This window comes from Crinia signifera, chromosome 19 (assembly GCF_055691185.1).
Source record: "Crinia signifera chromosome 19, ASM5569118v1, whole genome shotgun sequence".
In the NCBI taxonomy this organism is placed as follows: domain Eukaryota; kingdom Metazoa; phylum Chordata; class Amphibia; order Anura; family Myobatrachidae; genus Crinia; species Crinia signifera.
The window spans coordinates 96,875,220-96,891,269 of NC_139226.1; the positions used below are offsets into that span (position 1 = coordinate 96,875,220).

Below are 16,050 nucleotides of genomic sequence, written 5' to 3' on the forward strand. Positions count from 1 at the left end.
GGGGGGGAATAGGGGACCCCCGTGTTTTATAAATCAGTACCGGGCACCACTAGTCAGTACGGTAATGCCCCACTTTTCTATTGGTCCCTGCAGCCATGGCATTAACCCACCCAACTAGTCGATACCCCCCAATAAAAGGTCCCCCCCAGGGCACCCAAGGGCTAGGGCTGAAACCCGGGTCTATCCCCGGCACATCTGGTAAAAAATAGAATAAATATTGCGCGCCCCATATTGACAGAAAAGGGTTCTCTGTTTTTGCCATGTGTGTTGTCTACTATATGGTAGAGATTGGATGGGGTAGGATGAAGACCGGGACTCTCGCTGCCCGATTGAAAGCCACCAATTGGAAGTTTAGCATGCAGCAGAAAGTAAGCCCTGGACTATTTTTGTGCTGAGAACAGAGGAAAAGTATTTCGCTGGTGAGCAACCATTGAATGATTTTTTACCCTCTGTGCGGGTGCATGCGAGCAGGTGTGTAAGTGTACACATATGCTTGCAGTGTAGCGAGGAGATCCGGACAGCGGGGGACACGTTTCCCGGGGCGGTGTTAACTTGCTTGCTAGCTCCGAAAACACACAGCCTAGCCAGTATGAATCAGGCCCATAGTGTGTAATCATAACTATGAACCACTATAGCAAGTGACAAGATACGTACAGCAGTTCGATACAAAGCATGCAGGTTCCAGGCAATGCAAAGGGTTGTACCAAACAAAAAGCCCCACTTACTATTCCCATCATGCAATGTAATTGTTCTAGAAAAGACTTCAGTCTGCACAAATACAGATGATATGACGTGCGCGCTGCTGCTAGAACACAATACAGTACTGTACAGCGGAGACCACTGTGGTGGCTGCGCTGTTATCCTGGCAGGCACACACTCCATTAAAACACTGAATAAAAAGGGTTCTTATTCCTCCTAGTGTTCTAAAGCATAAAAATAGTTTCAGGGACTGTATCTGCAGGAAGCTCAGGGGGAGAAGGGGGGGGGGGGGGGGTGACCGAAGCCCTTGCTGGTTATTTAAATGTGATCCAGGCAAAACCTTCATTTTAAAGAGAGAGCACCAGGAAACCTACGAGGTGTCTTACACAGGACCGGTCTATCGTCCCTTCAGGCAGTAGTAGGGGTTTCTTCTGTCCATTCTCTCTTAGAGGCCTATTTAATAATCTTAGCGGTGGCCTCCTGAACAAGAACATTCATGATCGTTGCGCATAGCGGTGATGGTAATAGCGGGTGTGGAGCTGGCTGCTTGGCTGCATGTGGGCAATGCAAGATAGTTGTGATGAGCATCTGGTTAAGTTCTATCCTACCGGAAAGGGATCAGAAGATCCCTCTCCATCCCGGCTTGCCATTACAGCACAAAGTAGGCAAGCACAATCTTCAGATAGGTATGTAGTGTAATCATTTACACTTGTGTATGTTCCCTCTTACTGCGATCACCGCCTCAGGACGCTAATAGATATTTATTATAATTATAAAAATAATATAGTTATAGAAGTAATACTTTATTTGATCGTGATAAGTGAAACTGTACTGGAAACGCAAGTTCCATTGTGCATATGTGAGAACCGGCAATGCTTGGGATGCTGGGGGTTAATTTTATTTGCCTACCCCCCACCCCACCCCACAGCCTAACCATACCCCATAATACCTAACCCTCCCCCCTGCCCCTACAGCCTAACACCCCCCCCCCCGAAGCCTAACCGTAACCTCTTACCGCCTAACCGTCCCACCACCCACTGTACCTGCAGCCTAACCCTAGCCCCCCCCCCCCCCCCCGCAGCCTTAGCATACCCTCTTTATGCCTAACCGCCCCCCGCCCCCTGTACCTAAAGCTTGACCCTAACCCCCATCCCACCACAGCCTAACCCTAACCTCTTACTGCTTAAGCCTCCCCTCGCCCCCTGTACCTGCAGTCTAACCCTAGGCCCCTCTCCCTGCAGCCTAACCCTAACCTCTTAATGCTTAACTTACCCACGATCTGGAGAAGCCGCTGATACCCATGAGGAGGTGGTAAAATGCGTAATCCACTAAAAATACCCACTCTCTCTGGATACTAGAGTCTGCTGGAGCTCCCTGCCTGCTATCCCTGGGAGAACATGGGTCTCCTAAGCCTGTACCCCACCATACACGGGAAGATACACCTAACTGGGTCCCAGCATGAATAGTCATCAGGTCTGGCCAGACCAAAAGTAAGAGATGATTGTGTCTTCAATTTTTATTTTTAACCTACTTTTTATAATTTATATATAATATATATTCTCTGAATCATTGAGTTTTTTCTACAACTAACCAACACCAACAGCGCCTGTTTTCTAAGGAATAAAGTCAAATATACAGAACCTTTTAACGCTAAAAAGAGGATTTTTCTATTTACCTCCAGGCTTACACTGTTTTTACACTAAAAAGCTGCTATACTAACCAATGAAGTATTTACGTGTAATTTAATGGTTTTATGTGTCAAATTTGTTTGTTATATTTTTAGAACACTGGCCAGTCATTTGAAATCTATGTATAATAAATAATTTTTTTTTTAACAGAGATACTCTCCAGCGCAGTCTCTATATTTCTGTATTGTATGTCTGTCTGTAAATCAAGGAATCAAGGGACTGAGCTTTTATAGAGACGCAGCAGGAGTGTACCAAATAATATTATTATTTCGTGCTGTACAGCGCAAGTAAACTTTGTCTTAATGACAAACGTTTAACCCTCCCCCCGTCCCCTGTACCTACAGCCTAACCCTAGCCCCCCTCTACCCGCAGCCGAACCCTAACCTCATATTGCCTAACCCTCCCCCCGCCCCCTGTACCTACAGCCTAACCCTAGCCCCCCTCTCCCCGCAGCCTAACCCTAAGCCAGGGGTTCCCAAAGTTTTTTATTCATGGCACCCCAAAGCATCAGAAATGTTTTTGCGGCACCCCTAGGCTAAAGGTTTCTTATTGAGAAAGTCAGAAACAATTATTAAACTTAAATAAATTGTGTTTATATCTCATCCTTAATATCAGTTATGTGGTAATTGACAGGATTCCCTTCCATTTGTCCATAATTTGACTATTATAATGGACATTAAAAACTTGAATTGGTCCTGAACCACCAACCCAGGGCACCCCTGCAAGTCCCCCAAGGCACCCCAGGGTGCCACGGCACACAGTTTGGGAACCACTGCAATAAGCTCTTATTGCCTAACCCTCCCCCCTCCCCCTACAGCCTAACCCTAGCCCCCCTCTCCCCGCAGCCTAACCCTAACCTCTTATTGCCTAACCCTCCCCCCGCCCCCTGTACCTACAGCCTAACACTAGAACCCTCTCCCCACAGCCTAACCTCTTATTGCCTAACCCTCCCCCGCCCCCTGTACCTACAGCCTAACCCTAGCACCCTCTCCCCGCAGCCTAACCTTAAGCTCTTATTGCCTAACCCTCCTCCCGCCCCCTGTACCTACAGTCTAACCCTAGCTCCCCTCTCCCAGCAGCCTAACCTTAACCTGTTGACTGGGGTGGGGAGGGATGGGCACCTTGCAGGTGACAGCCGAGGAATAAAATTAAGGCCTAATTTATTCCATGCTTGACAGCAGTACTATTTTTCTGGAAATATAGGTTCAGGAACTCCAGGTCTGGGGGTGGATCAATTAAATAAAAAAAAAAAAACATATATAATAGAGAGAGGGAGGGAGAGATAGATGTATATATTGAATTTAGAAACAAAGGCACTCACAGGGGACTTTAAAATAAAACTTATCTTATGAAAAGTACATTTTCAGTTCCTGATGATGTCATATTTAATTATAGGTTCAGGAACTGAATTCCTGCTGGTTCCTGCTGAAAAATAGCACTGCTTGACAGCTATCACCCGTCCCGATGTACTGTGGGGGGGTAAAGTTATTAAGGTGACTATCAGATGGCTATGCCAATGTAACTTATTGATGGAACCATTACTATATGTACATTGTGAGTGCCCATACACATGTGTTTAGCAGCAGTACAAGGGGAGCTACATGTGTATTAGCCTAGAGCCCCGGAACCGTTAATCAGGGTTTGGATGTCAGAAACACAAACATATGATGTATATAAATATAACCTGGAGATACAATATTTTACATTTGGTAAAGGACAGAGAGTGACACGCTGCATCTTATTACTGATGGCCCTGGTGACAACACGGCTGGCTCTGGACGGAGAAGAGTCAGTACTTACTTGGACCTGTATGTTGGGTCAATTTCTTGTCTCCCACACTGGATTGGCTGGAGTGGCAGGAGTCGTAGTTGGACAGAGTACTAGAAGGTGACCCAATGTCAAAGTGGGCTGGCTGTGCTGACATGGTGGTATTCGGAGAGGACATCCCAGAATCCTGTTGCTTCAGTTCCATGTCTGCTGATGGATCTCGTGACAGAACACGATGTTCCACACTCTAGGATATTAATGAGAAACAGCAATTAACCAACACAGAAGGTAAATGTTCTACCGTACGGTCATGTCTCACCAACACATTGAGGTTACTTTAAACCAGGTTTTGGGAACCTCAGGCCCAGGGGGCGTATGAGGCCCCCGTATCCGTTCTGAGTGGCCCGACCACCTGCCCGGTGGCTTTGCCGGAAAGTCAAGTACAGGGGAATTCTCGCAAGAGGTCGGTAGTTCTCTATCCATGTTAAATAGAACTCCCACCTTAGTACTTTTAGTATTTCAGAGAGCGAGAGAGAGAGAGAGAGCGAGAGAGAGAGAGCGAGAGAGAGAGAGCGAGAGAGAGAGAGAACTGGTGTATTCTAAATGTTACAGTTAAAGCAGATGTACTAATATATTGTTGCATAAAAGGCTGCAATGAAATGTCAAAGTAAAACAATAAAAAGGTACAAGTAAAATGAAAACAGAATGAAATGCATTTGTCTGGCTGCAGGTGAGATTTACCAAACCTAAATAACATATATACTGTACTATGAACAAATCCCTCTCCTCCCACCGCATTACTTCCAGTATACTAGCAGCTACCTGGTTCCACCATAATGATGAGACCAATTATGCCTCGTTAGAGATCTCCTCCGGCACAGGTGAGTCGCCATCTTTGTAACACCTCACATAAACAACAAAAGCTTACATTGCCCATAGTTTCTCTGGTCCCTTCTGCTGCTGCAACCTGATGTTGGCTCTTAAAGTTTCCTGTTAGTCCTGGCTCCTCGTACACAGAGACACAAATGTCTATTGCCGCTCAGTAAGGAAGAATCAAGACTCTGTCACAACCTAAACTGCTGGTGCCCCGAGGGAGCTTTGAAACTGTCTCATGTCTACAGAGAGTTCTCTCTGCAATAATTAATTTCGCTGTTAAGGGTTAGACTATAACATTAGCATCTAGGAGACAGCTAGACATGCCAGCAATGTCATCATTCTCTGGAACACAAGAGTGGCAGAAATGCTGCAGTTATGGGTGGATGTGACATAATGTGCTGAATATTATATTATTATAAGACCCTAACTGTGTGGAGTTTGTATATTCTTCCTGTGCTTGCATGGGTTTACTGCGGGTACTCCGGTTTCCTCCCACAATCCACATATATACTGGTAGGTCAATTGCCTTCCAACAAAAATTAACCATAAAATGTCTGTGTGCGTGTACATGTGGTAGGGAATATAGATTGTAAGCTCCACTGGGGCAGGGACTGATGTGAATGCTCAACTATACTCTGTAAAGCGCTATGGAATATGTGTGCGCTATCTAAGAAACTGTTAGTAAATAAATAAATAAATAAATAATAAGACAGATGCACGGATGTTATATTGATGCAGAACAGTTGTCCTGTTTGGCCTTCTCCACGTGGTCACACAAACATCTCACCCAGCGTACTTTCTGATGGTCGAAGGGGTTAATAAGTTACAAATCATATCAGCCACAAAAAGCACTAGGCGCTCATAATGAGGGCAAAGAGAGAAGGATGACTGTATTATAAGGATAACTGTATCGTAGTAAACAACTTTCAGACATTTTATAATTCATTCCATTGTCCTGCCAGAACAATGATAAAACACATTTTATGTGCACACTTAACTACCGCGAGTTACTTGCAGGTTGGTACCGGTAAAATACGTGCCGGGTTTGCGTCAGGCTTGTGTCACGTTCACTCACAATCGTGGTTTTTAACTATAATTTAAGCTTGCACACATTTACTATTAGGTTTTATAAAGGGTATGGTACTTATGTCAACAATATTGAAATAATAAAAATGTTGACATATGGTCTCTGGTGGTCCAGCTGTCGCTTACCTGCTCCTGGTGGCTCTAGCGGTGCCTTTAGGGTCTGCACATGTGACTGTCATGTGACTCAGTTACGATGGAGTTATATTTGTGGTAAGTACAGACTCCTTATAGCGATCCCTAAACCCTCCCCCTAGTGCCTAGAGATACTGGTGATCAGGATTATGACGGTTATAATCCTGAACCATTTTGGCTGAAATCAGGTTCCGTCTGCGATTACTGGTCCAGGCAGATGAATAAGAGACACTGCTGGGAATGTTTTCTACTTCAACATCTTCTTTTCTTGATGAGCAGCTAATTACCCCAGGCTCTCCGACAGCTATTAACAACACTCTTTTTAGGATATTTAAGGAGTTGTCTAAAGTTTTTTCATTAACCACTAATAAATTAATGTTTAAACAGGTCACTATGAGAAGTTGGAACGCCGTGACAGAAACCTTCCTACTGGGACTGCTGCCCTAGAATCGCATCGGTACTGCAGAACGAGGACAAACTTTCACGCAAATCTCACATTATTTCATTCATTGTTCTTATTATAATGTCACAGTGTAAGTTAGCCCACAGGTTAAGTTTTCATCTACAACGCACTGCACTGTAACACGTACTTCTCCCCTACAAGGAAGAAGTATGGTGGACCTTGTGGCTCCTCCCACAAAGCAGATGTCTCCAGCTTCAACCTATTAATGTACCAGTCATAGGGGGTTATTCTAGTTCACTCTTTCTGACAAATTCCTTCTTAGATGGACAAAACCATGTGCACTGCAGGTGGGGCAGATGTAACTTGTGCGGAGAGAATTAGATTTGGGTGGGGTTTTACTTCAAAGTGAGATCTATATTGCAGTGTAAAAATAAAGCAGTCATTATTTACCATGCACAGAAACAAAATAACTCACCCAAATCGAATTATCTCTGCACAAGTTACAACTGCCCCCCTGCAGTGCACATGGTTTTGTCCATCTAAGAAGGATTTTGTCAGAAAGAGTGAACTAGAAAAAGGCCCATAGTGCCTTGTACCTCATTGACGTTTTCTTATGGCTGAGTTCAGAAGAAGTGATCTATTTACAATTTCGGTTTTAGACTGATTAAAAACAATCTTAAATCGATGTTGGGTCGAAACCAGGCCGTAAAGTATAAGGGACTTCAGGAAACGTAAGTGAAGAGCGATTGGCCGATGACGGCACTGGTTGGTAAGTGACATTGCACCAGCATCAGGGTAATATACAGCAACAGGTGTGGCGATGAGTTCTGTATATGATGATACTGGCCACCAGAGTGTAAATGTTGTGGACATGGAGCTGGACATGCATGGGCATAGAACTTGCATGATGCTGGAGACTGGGATATATAACACGCTGGACATTTGTGTTTTGCCTTGTCCCGGATGAAAGCGGTTAGATAGGTCATTGAAGGTCAACAGTCCTTAGGTCAACACCTGAAATAGGTCGACATAAGTAAGGTCGACGGGGTCAGAAGGTGGACAAAAGTATTAGGTTGACAATGGGAAGATCGATAGTAAAATAAGTGGACATGAGTTTTTCACGTTTTTTTTTGTCTCAAATGTTGACATAGTTGATATCATGGTGTAGTGGATGGTAGGGCTTTAAATACCGCTGCTCGGCACATCTCCATTAAAAAAAAACTGAAAAACTCAGGTCAACTTTTTAATTGTCGACCTTCCCATTGTTGACCTAAAGCTTGTGTCAACCTTCCGACCTTACCCACGTCGACCTATTTCAGGTGTCGACCTTAAGCCTGTCGATCTTCAGTGGTGGACGCAATGCATGTTGACCTTAATAGTATCGGTCTCATGGCGGTGTACCGGTTAGACAGCGGGACATTGCCATAAAGTATCACACAGACCTTCCACAAATGTGCCATCATTACATGAATAGTGACACTGGAGGCCGGCATTGATTATTTACAACAGATAATGTGCATGTAACGCAATAGCCTTTGGTACCTAAGTCATGTTACACGGACCTTAACATTTTCATCGCTGAGAAGGGCTGTCGTCCTGGGACTAATGTACTTTCCATTCTACCCCCAGGACGAGGCGGACAGCTCATTACCTTCCTCTCCGCAGCACCTGGCACAAGCCAGGGCTGGATAGTAACTGTATCACCAGAGACCTATCTCTGGGGAAATCAGATCATTGCGCCTGATTATGTTAAGTACAGATGTCTTCACATGTCCGAGCATCCTCTCTGAAAGCTGGTTATATGCATATAGCTAAGGGAGCACTCCCATTAATTGGAGTAATATAATCATTGGGGGACTGGAGACGTGCCGAGACGGGGCACACAGGAAGAGCTGATATATACAATATGCAACAGAGGAACTATTTGCTAAGCTGATCCATGATGGCACTGCCAGCGCATGCCAAGGTACCTACCCACAACTTCCCACAAACCATGGGGGGCACTTAGGTCTGTGGGGTAGCAGAACAATCAGCTGAGATATAGATTGTGCAAACACCCCCCCCCCCCCCCCCCCACACACACACACACACACACACACACACCTCCCCTCTCTGATTCAATTCGTTTTTTATTTTTCCTTTAATAAATTCTTCACATTTTATGCTCATTTCATGGCAGTTTTCAGCCACATAACTCACGTTTCCTCAACAAGTCATGTTTTCAGGACTTCCAGGTGGGAGAATTCTGCCCAAGCTAAAAAGAGAGTGATAAACAGCCAATCAGCTTCTGCTTGACATTTTTCAAACACAGTCTGTGACATGGCAGGTAGGAGCTGATTGGCTGGCTGTTTATCACTCTCCATTTTATCACTTTTGAAGCTTAGTGCATCTGGCCCTAAATAAATTATGCGCAATTAAAGAAATTCTGAAAACATGGCATGGTTATTGAAGATAAATTAATAAACTGTAAAGTTGTAGGTTTGGGCATTCATGATTACATTACACGTGTGTGTTGTAAGAAATCGCCAGTCGCACTGGGAGCCCACGGAGTGGGTACATCAATGGCTGACATCTTGAGCATCCCTCTGATGGAGCGGGGTGGCTTCAGGTACATATTTAGTGAATTCATTATCTGTCACGAGATCTGGACACACACTAATAGTGTGTACACACGGTCCAATTTCCTTTCCGATGTTGACGATATAGTCAACATCGGATCGGCATCGGATCGGAATCGGATGCAGATCGCAAGGGTTTTAACCCTTGCGATCCCGATCCGATCCTGATGAGCGTTCACGTATCGCAAGCCAGAAAGTCTTGGCTGCCTTGATTATATAGTGCAGATCTGCACTATATAGTCAAGATTGTATGCAAATCGGATGTGCCTTGCGATCCGATCCCAATCCGATTTGATCGGATCGTGGATCGCATCTTAAGGCACATCTGACCGTGTGTGTACACACCATAAGATGTACATTTACTAAAGCTTCTAAAAATGAAAAGGCGATGTTGTCAATGGAAACCAATCAGATTTTGCCTATCATTCCTCTATTGCATCCTAGAAAATGACAGACAGAATCTACGTGGTTAGAAACAAACACAATTTGTTGTAGCCAGGCGCAACTCTCTCAAAAAGACTTCATGTAAACCACCATAAGCTGAATAGGGGTTTATTGGAATAAAACATGCAGACAGGTATATGTCACAAAAAATACAACACAATATACAAACAGATAATCCTTGTGGACATCAAAATGGGATCGCCAATTTTCATATTTTCGGGGGTCAATAAATTTATCTCACCATAGACCGGTGCTGCGGTGGGCTATACTTTATGAGAAGTGTCTGCGGCACCACCGCAGAAGGTTTGTTTCCTTGATGAGTTCCCCAAATAAAGTGCAGGTGCAAGAAAGTGCAAGTGCAGGAAAGTGCGGTCCCAATAAAGTGTCCAAGTGTCCAGGTGCAGTGCAAACCAATGGGAGGATTGCACTGTGCAGAATCAATCAAAGTGTGTCCTTTTTTTCAGGGTCAGCAACGCATTTCGGAGACACACAGGTCTCCTTTTTCAAGATACCCAGCTTGAAAAAGGAGACCTGTGTGTCTCCGAAACGCGTTGCTGACCCTGAAAAAAAGGACACACTTTGATTGATTCTGCACAGTGCAATCCTCCCATTGAGGAGAGAGGGTTTGGGTGAAATCTGCACACAAGTTAATAAACCCAAAGTGTTGGGGATGATACCGCTATATTTGTGGGTTTTAGCGGGGGTGCTATCCTATCAACTGGGTTGGTATAGTCGAGAGAAAAGAGAAAAAGTAGTTGCGGCGGATGCACACCACTCTGGTGTGCATCCGCCGCAACTACTCTTTCTCTTTTCTCTCGACAATCCTCCCATTGGTTTGCACTGCACCTGGACACTTGGACACTTTATTGGGACCGCACTTTCCTGCACTTGCACTTTCTTGCACCTGCACTTTATTTGGGGAACTCAGCAAGGAAACAAACCTTCTGCGGTGGTGCCGCAGACACTTCTCATGAAGTATAGCCCACCGCAGCACCGGTCTATGGTGAGATAAATTTATTGACCCCCGAATATATGAAAATTGGCGATCCCATTTTGATGTCCACAAGGATTATCTGTTTTTATATTGTGTTGTATTTTTTTGTGACATATACCTGTCTGCATGTTTTATTCCAATAAACCCCTATTCAGCTTATGGTGGTTTACATGAAGTCTTTTTGAGAGAGTTGCGCCTGGCTACAACAAATTGTGTTTGTTTCCAGTATCTCCAGGAGGTGGTGTACCTCCTTTTGTGTTGTAGAAGGCTGCACCCTCCCAAATTTATTGCGCTATTTTCCACAAAAACCTGTGCATATCAAAGAATCTGAGTGGTTGCTATGGGCAACATCACTTTTGCATCCTTAGAAACTTTAGTAACCATACCCCGTAGTTTGTGTCTTAAGAGCAGACAATCGGGAATAAAATGCAGCATTTTTTCTTGCACGCCTGCGTCTTTCTTATCCCTCCCACTAAATGTCCGGTTAACACCCCCAGGCGCCTACTTCCTGCCAACCACCCTGCGGACAGCCTGCAATCAGAAAAAGTAGCAGGATTTTATTGTGGGACAGCTTCGGGCATGCGTGCTGCAGGCCATATGCAATGTGCGAATTACCCCCTTTGGGCCAACCATCTATTTGGGTTGACATGCATTAAGTTTACACGTAGAGTATGCCGACATAAACAAAATGTTGACATTGCCGACATGAATTTCTCACAATTGATTTTTTTTTCGTTTTTTTTTGGGTAATTTTTTATAATTTGACAGCCACGTGGACTAAGATTACAAGGGTGGTAGTGAAGGCATTTGGCCCAAAGCATTGTAGATCCATATGCTTTAATCTACATAATGACACCCCAAAAAGTCGTTCTTTTCATTAGTCTGCAATTTTTACGTTGTCCTTTTGCTTGTGCTAATGGTTTTCCTTATGTCAACCTTGTGCATGTCGAACTTGACACTGTCGACCCTATAATCGACACGCCAAACAAAGTATTTGTAGGTGGCCACAAGTTAAGTAGAGTTAATGGGGTGTATTTACAAAAATGGGAGTTCTATGGAAGAATCAGAATCTACTTCTCATTCATTAAGCACCTTCTAGAAGATAATAGAATCTGATTGGTTGCCCATAGCAACATCCCATCTTCAATAGAACTCACATCTTAGGGAATAAACCCCTATGGTTTCAGCATTGGCCCCATGACCCTGGACCTATATAGATACCCCAGTGCACCTGCATAGTATTGAGACCCCGGAACGTATAATGCATTTCTTTGGGGGGCACTAGTTTGTGGCCCCTGCATTGTACTGTAGTCATCAATGGCCAAATGTAACACCCAGATCTACAAATCATGGGGTATTACCACCTGGCAGCATATTGGGGTTCTAGGTTACATGGTGGTTATCAGAATTAGGGGTTTTGCAATCTTTATGTTATTCTCATTACTTTAGCAAAACAGAAATAATCTATTTCGCAACACATACACCCCTTTCACTTCGCACCAATAACCCGGGTCACTGTGTAGTGTCAAACTGCTAAAAAAAGGAAAAACCAGGGTTCAGCGACCCAGTATTCCGACCAGGGTTAAAAGAAGGGTTTTACCCAGGTCGGACCCGGGTTGCTGGTCAATGTGAACGGGTAACCAGGGTCTAGCATCCCATCTCGTTCACACTATAGGGAGGAGTCAGCGTCACCTCCAATCACTGCATCCTCCCCCCGCTCCCCTGACGACATGCCACCGCCCCACCTCTGTGTCACATCAGCGACCCAGTTTATTGTCAGGTGTCTGAGGGGAGCTTCACCTTGCAAATGCCAACCCGTAAATTTAGATGTGAAAAGGGTATTGGGGGGTGAAGGGGGAGGGGGGTGGATGGAGATCCAAATGGGGCGATTGAGGGCTATTTCTAAGCGTTCTGACTAGATCACTTATAAATGAACCAGGGATCGCTCCGTTTGTGTATGCCCCCGGCGTCGTTGATCCACGTCCCGAATGTCGCTATCAACTGACTAAATTGACACTGCATGCAGTATATATCTAGTAATCCCCAGTGATGACTGGGGAGAACACTGGCAGAGACCGATCGCTCAGCACACAGCGCTGATATGTCGCTGTGTACTGAACGATCTGTGCTGAGTGATCTAAGCGATATGAGACGAGAGGCTCATTTAAAGGCTCAGTCACCCAGCGTGTACGGGGCATTACTACTATAAACATTGTTACCTGCTGCACAGCTTCTGTACAGTCTGGCCCTTGGTAAAAAGTGGTAACACTAATGTGTGAGGAATTGGTGTGAGATGTACTATGACGAAAAATGTGGGCAGGGTATCGCCACCTTTGGGTGGCGATACCCTCTAGAAGCCTATGGGCTTCTATTGCCGCCCGCTGCCTGCACCCACCTCCCCTTTCCTCCGTGCTGCTCCTCCTCCCCCAGCAGCATGTTGCAGCTGGGGATGTCCTTCCGGCTGCAGGGGGGAGGAGGAGATGCCGGGGGACGCCGCAGAGCCCAGGTGGTGACGGAGACCCCTGCAAACCTCATTACAGGTATCACGGGGGCCTCAGTCACCGCACCGCGATGCCAGCCGCATATGTTAGTACATATGCGCTGACATCGCTCGGCCGGGTGGCGAGGGGCGGCGATGTATATTAATACATCCCGCCCATTGTGAGGTAAATTTACTAAAGCTTCTAAAAATGAAGAGTTGATGTTGCCCATAACAACCAATCCGATTGTGTCTAGCATTTTCTAAGATGCAACAGAGAAGTGGTTCAACATCACCGGTTTTCATTTTTTTTAGTAAATTTCCCACTCTCACAAGCTTGGTGTCACGGATGGGGGGTTGGATGAAGTCGTGTGGTGCTCAGGAACAGGAGACGGACCAGAAGGGGAAGGATTGAACCGTGCTGGTTTAATAAATGATTTCATAAATGGCAGGCAACTATAGCACTTAAATACGTCTTTAAGTGGCAGTTAGTGGTAGGCAAATAAATTAAAGAAGTAAGTCCAGAAAGAAGATAAACCACGTCCGTGATAAACAAAAGTCTGAATCGGGAGGTTGAAGAAGGGGAAGATCCGGAAGAAGATAACACTGATGATTGGTGGTACTGTTCCTTTAAATACGGGGGAACCTGGACACCGGATAGCTGGGAGACGAGATGGTGGAGGAAGTGCCCTGAAGGACTCAGGGATGCAGGAAGGCACTTGGACCTTGGCGGGGCAAGCAGCAAGGAATCAGTGGCAGCAGTATACCAAGCAACACATAGAACCAAGCACCAGGAGTCAGGAATGAGACATGAGGCAGGAGACAGCTAAGAGCTGTGACTGCTCTAGAGACCTCTTTGTACTGACCCTGATCAGCCCTAGGCAGATCCCCTATATCCCCAGGGGTTAGCTGCCATAGGCTGACAGGGAACAGGGGAGGAAAACCTCAGACCTGGCACCAATCCCTATGCTGCCCTTAAACAAGATGGCGGCGCCGGCCTCCCGGCGTCACCAACAATGAAAGAGTGCGCCGCTCTCACCAGACTCCCTGCCGCTCGCTGTGACTGCTGACCGCCAGCCCGCTGCCGCCCGCTGCCGCCCGCTGCCCCCCGGACCGGAGCCAGACACACGCTAGCCGGCGGCGGGCGCGGACGGGTGAGTAATGGACCCGCCGCGCTCCGCTGCGGCTGAGTGTGATAGTACCCCCCCTTTTCTGGGTGACCCCAGGGCACCTACGCACCTTGTGTGGGTTTCTTTGGAAGAACTGTCTCACCAGACTGGGAGCGTGTAGATCAGCAGAATTTACCCAGGAATTCTCCTCGGGACCAAATCCAGCCCATTCCACCAGGAACTGAAGACGGGAATTACGACAACGGGAGTCTATGATCCGTTTTACTTCGAATTCTGTCTCTCTCTCGGAGCAAATCTTAGGCGGTTTGGGCACCTTTCTTTGATACATGTTTAATCTCAGTGGTTTGAGAAGGGAGATGTGGAAGGAGTTGGAAACCTTCAGAGATGACGGTAGTTGTAACCTGTAAGCGACTGGGTTAATAACTTGAGTAATTGGAAATGGTCCAATAAACCGAGGGGCTAGCTTCATAGATGGTAAACGAAGGCGCAGATGGCGGGTAGACAGCCACACCCGATCTCCGACTTTCAAACGAGGAACTGCCTTTCTCTTTCTGTCAGCCATCCTCTTGTATCGAGCCGATGATTTGAGGAGGGCGTTGTGGACGTCCGACCAGATTTTACCGAATCGTTGCAACGAGGAGGTTGCTGCGGGTACTTCGGAAGAAGGTAACTCGGTGAAGTCCGGTGATCGTGGGTGCTTGCCATATACGGTAAAGAAAGGAGTGGTTTCTGAAGATGAATGATAGGAGTTATTGTGGGCGTATTCTGCCCATGGCAAAAGGTCTACCCAGTCATCTTGGGAAGAGGAGACGAAAAGCCGGATGAATGCCTCTAGGTCCTGGTTGACCCGCTCAGTCTGGCCGTTGGTCTGTGGGTGAAAGGCGGTAGAGAATTTGAGTTTAACTTGCACGGCGGAGCAAAGTGCTCTCCAGAACCTTGCCACAAACTGTGTTCCGCGGTCGGAAACAATCTCCTTGGGTAGGCCGTGCAATTTGAAGATGGTGGAAATAAAAAGTTGAGCTAATACTGAGGCCGATGGAAGACTCTTTAATGGGAAGAAATGAACCATCTTGGAGAAGCGGTCAACCACCACCCAGATCACTGTATGCCCCTTTGAGGGGGGAAGCTCGGATATAAAGTCCATCGATAAATGGGTCCACGGTTCAGTTGGAATGGAGAGCGGGAGAAGAGTACCAGCAGGAGAGGCTCTGGGAATCTTATGCTGAGCGCACTTCACACAGGATGCGACAAAACTGGCTACATCGCTACGAATGGTGGGCCACCAGTATGAGCGGAGTAGGAACTTTAGAGTCTTTTGTCCCCCAGAGTGCCCTACGAAGCGGGAAGAGTGGGCCCAGGATAACACTTTCTTGCGAAGGTTGAGAGGAACGAAGGTCTTGCCAGGAGGGGGTGTAGGTTGGGTTGTCACTTGAGCGAAGACGATTGGACTCAAGATTGGCTGGGGAGTTGCTTCGAGATCTGTAGACGTCTGAAAAGAGCGAGAAAGGGCATCGGCCTTAGCATTCAGGGTCCCGGGTCGAAACTGGATCTGAAAGTGGAAGCGTTCGAAGAACATAGCCCAACGGGCTTGACGGGCAGTGAGACATTGGACCTGTTTGAGGAAAGAAAGGTTCTTATGGTCGGAATAGACAGTGATCCTATGTCGCGCTCCCTCCAAGAGATAGCGCCACTCTTCAAACGCTGACTTGACTGCCAACAACTCCTGTTCTCCTA

General features: G+C 46.2%; 1 protein-coding gene across 7 annotated transcripts in view; it reads right to left on the reverse strand.

The window, feature by feature from the left end:
- Positions 1-16,050, reverse strand: part of ESPN (espin) — a 171,249-nt gene that overhangs the window by 103,887 nt on the left and 51,312 nt on the right. For all 7 annotated transcript variants that reach the window (XM_083162977.1, XM_083162975.1, XM_083162979.1 and 4 more), the window contains exon 6: positions 4,188-4,401. In XM_083162977.1, the coding sequence (XP_083019103.1) occupies positions 4,188-4,401 (214 nt within the window). The remainder of the gene's footprint in view (positions 1-4,187; positions 4,402-16,050) is intronic.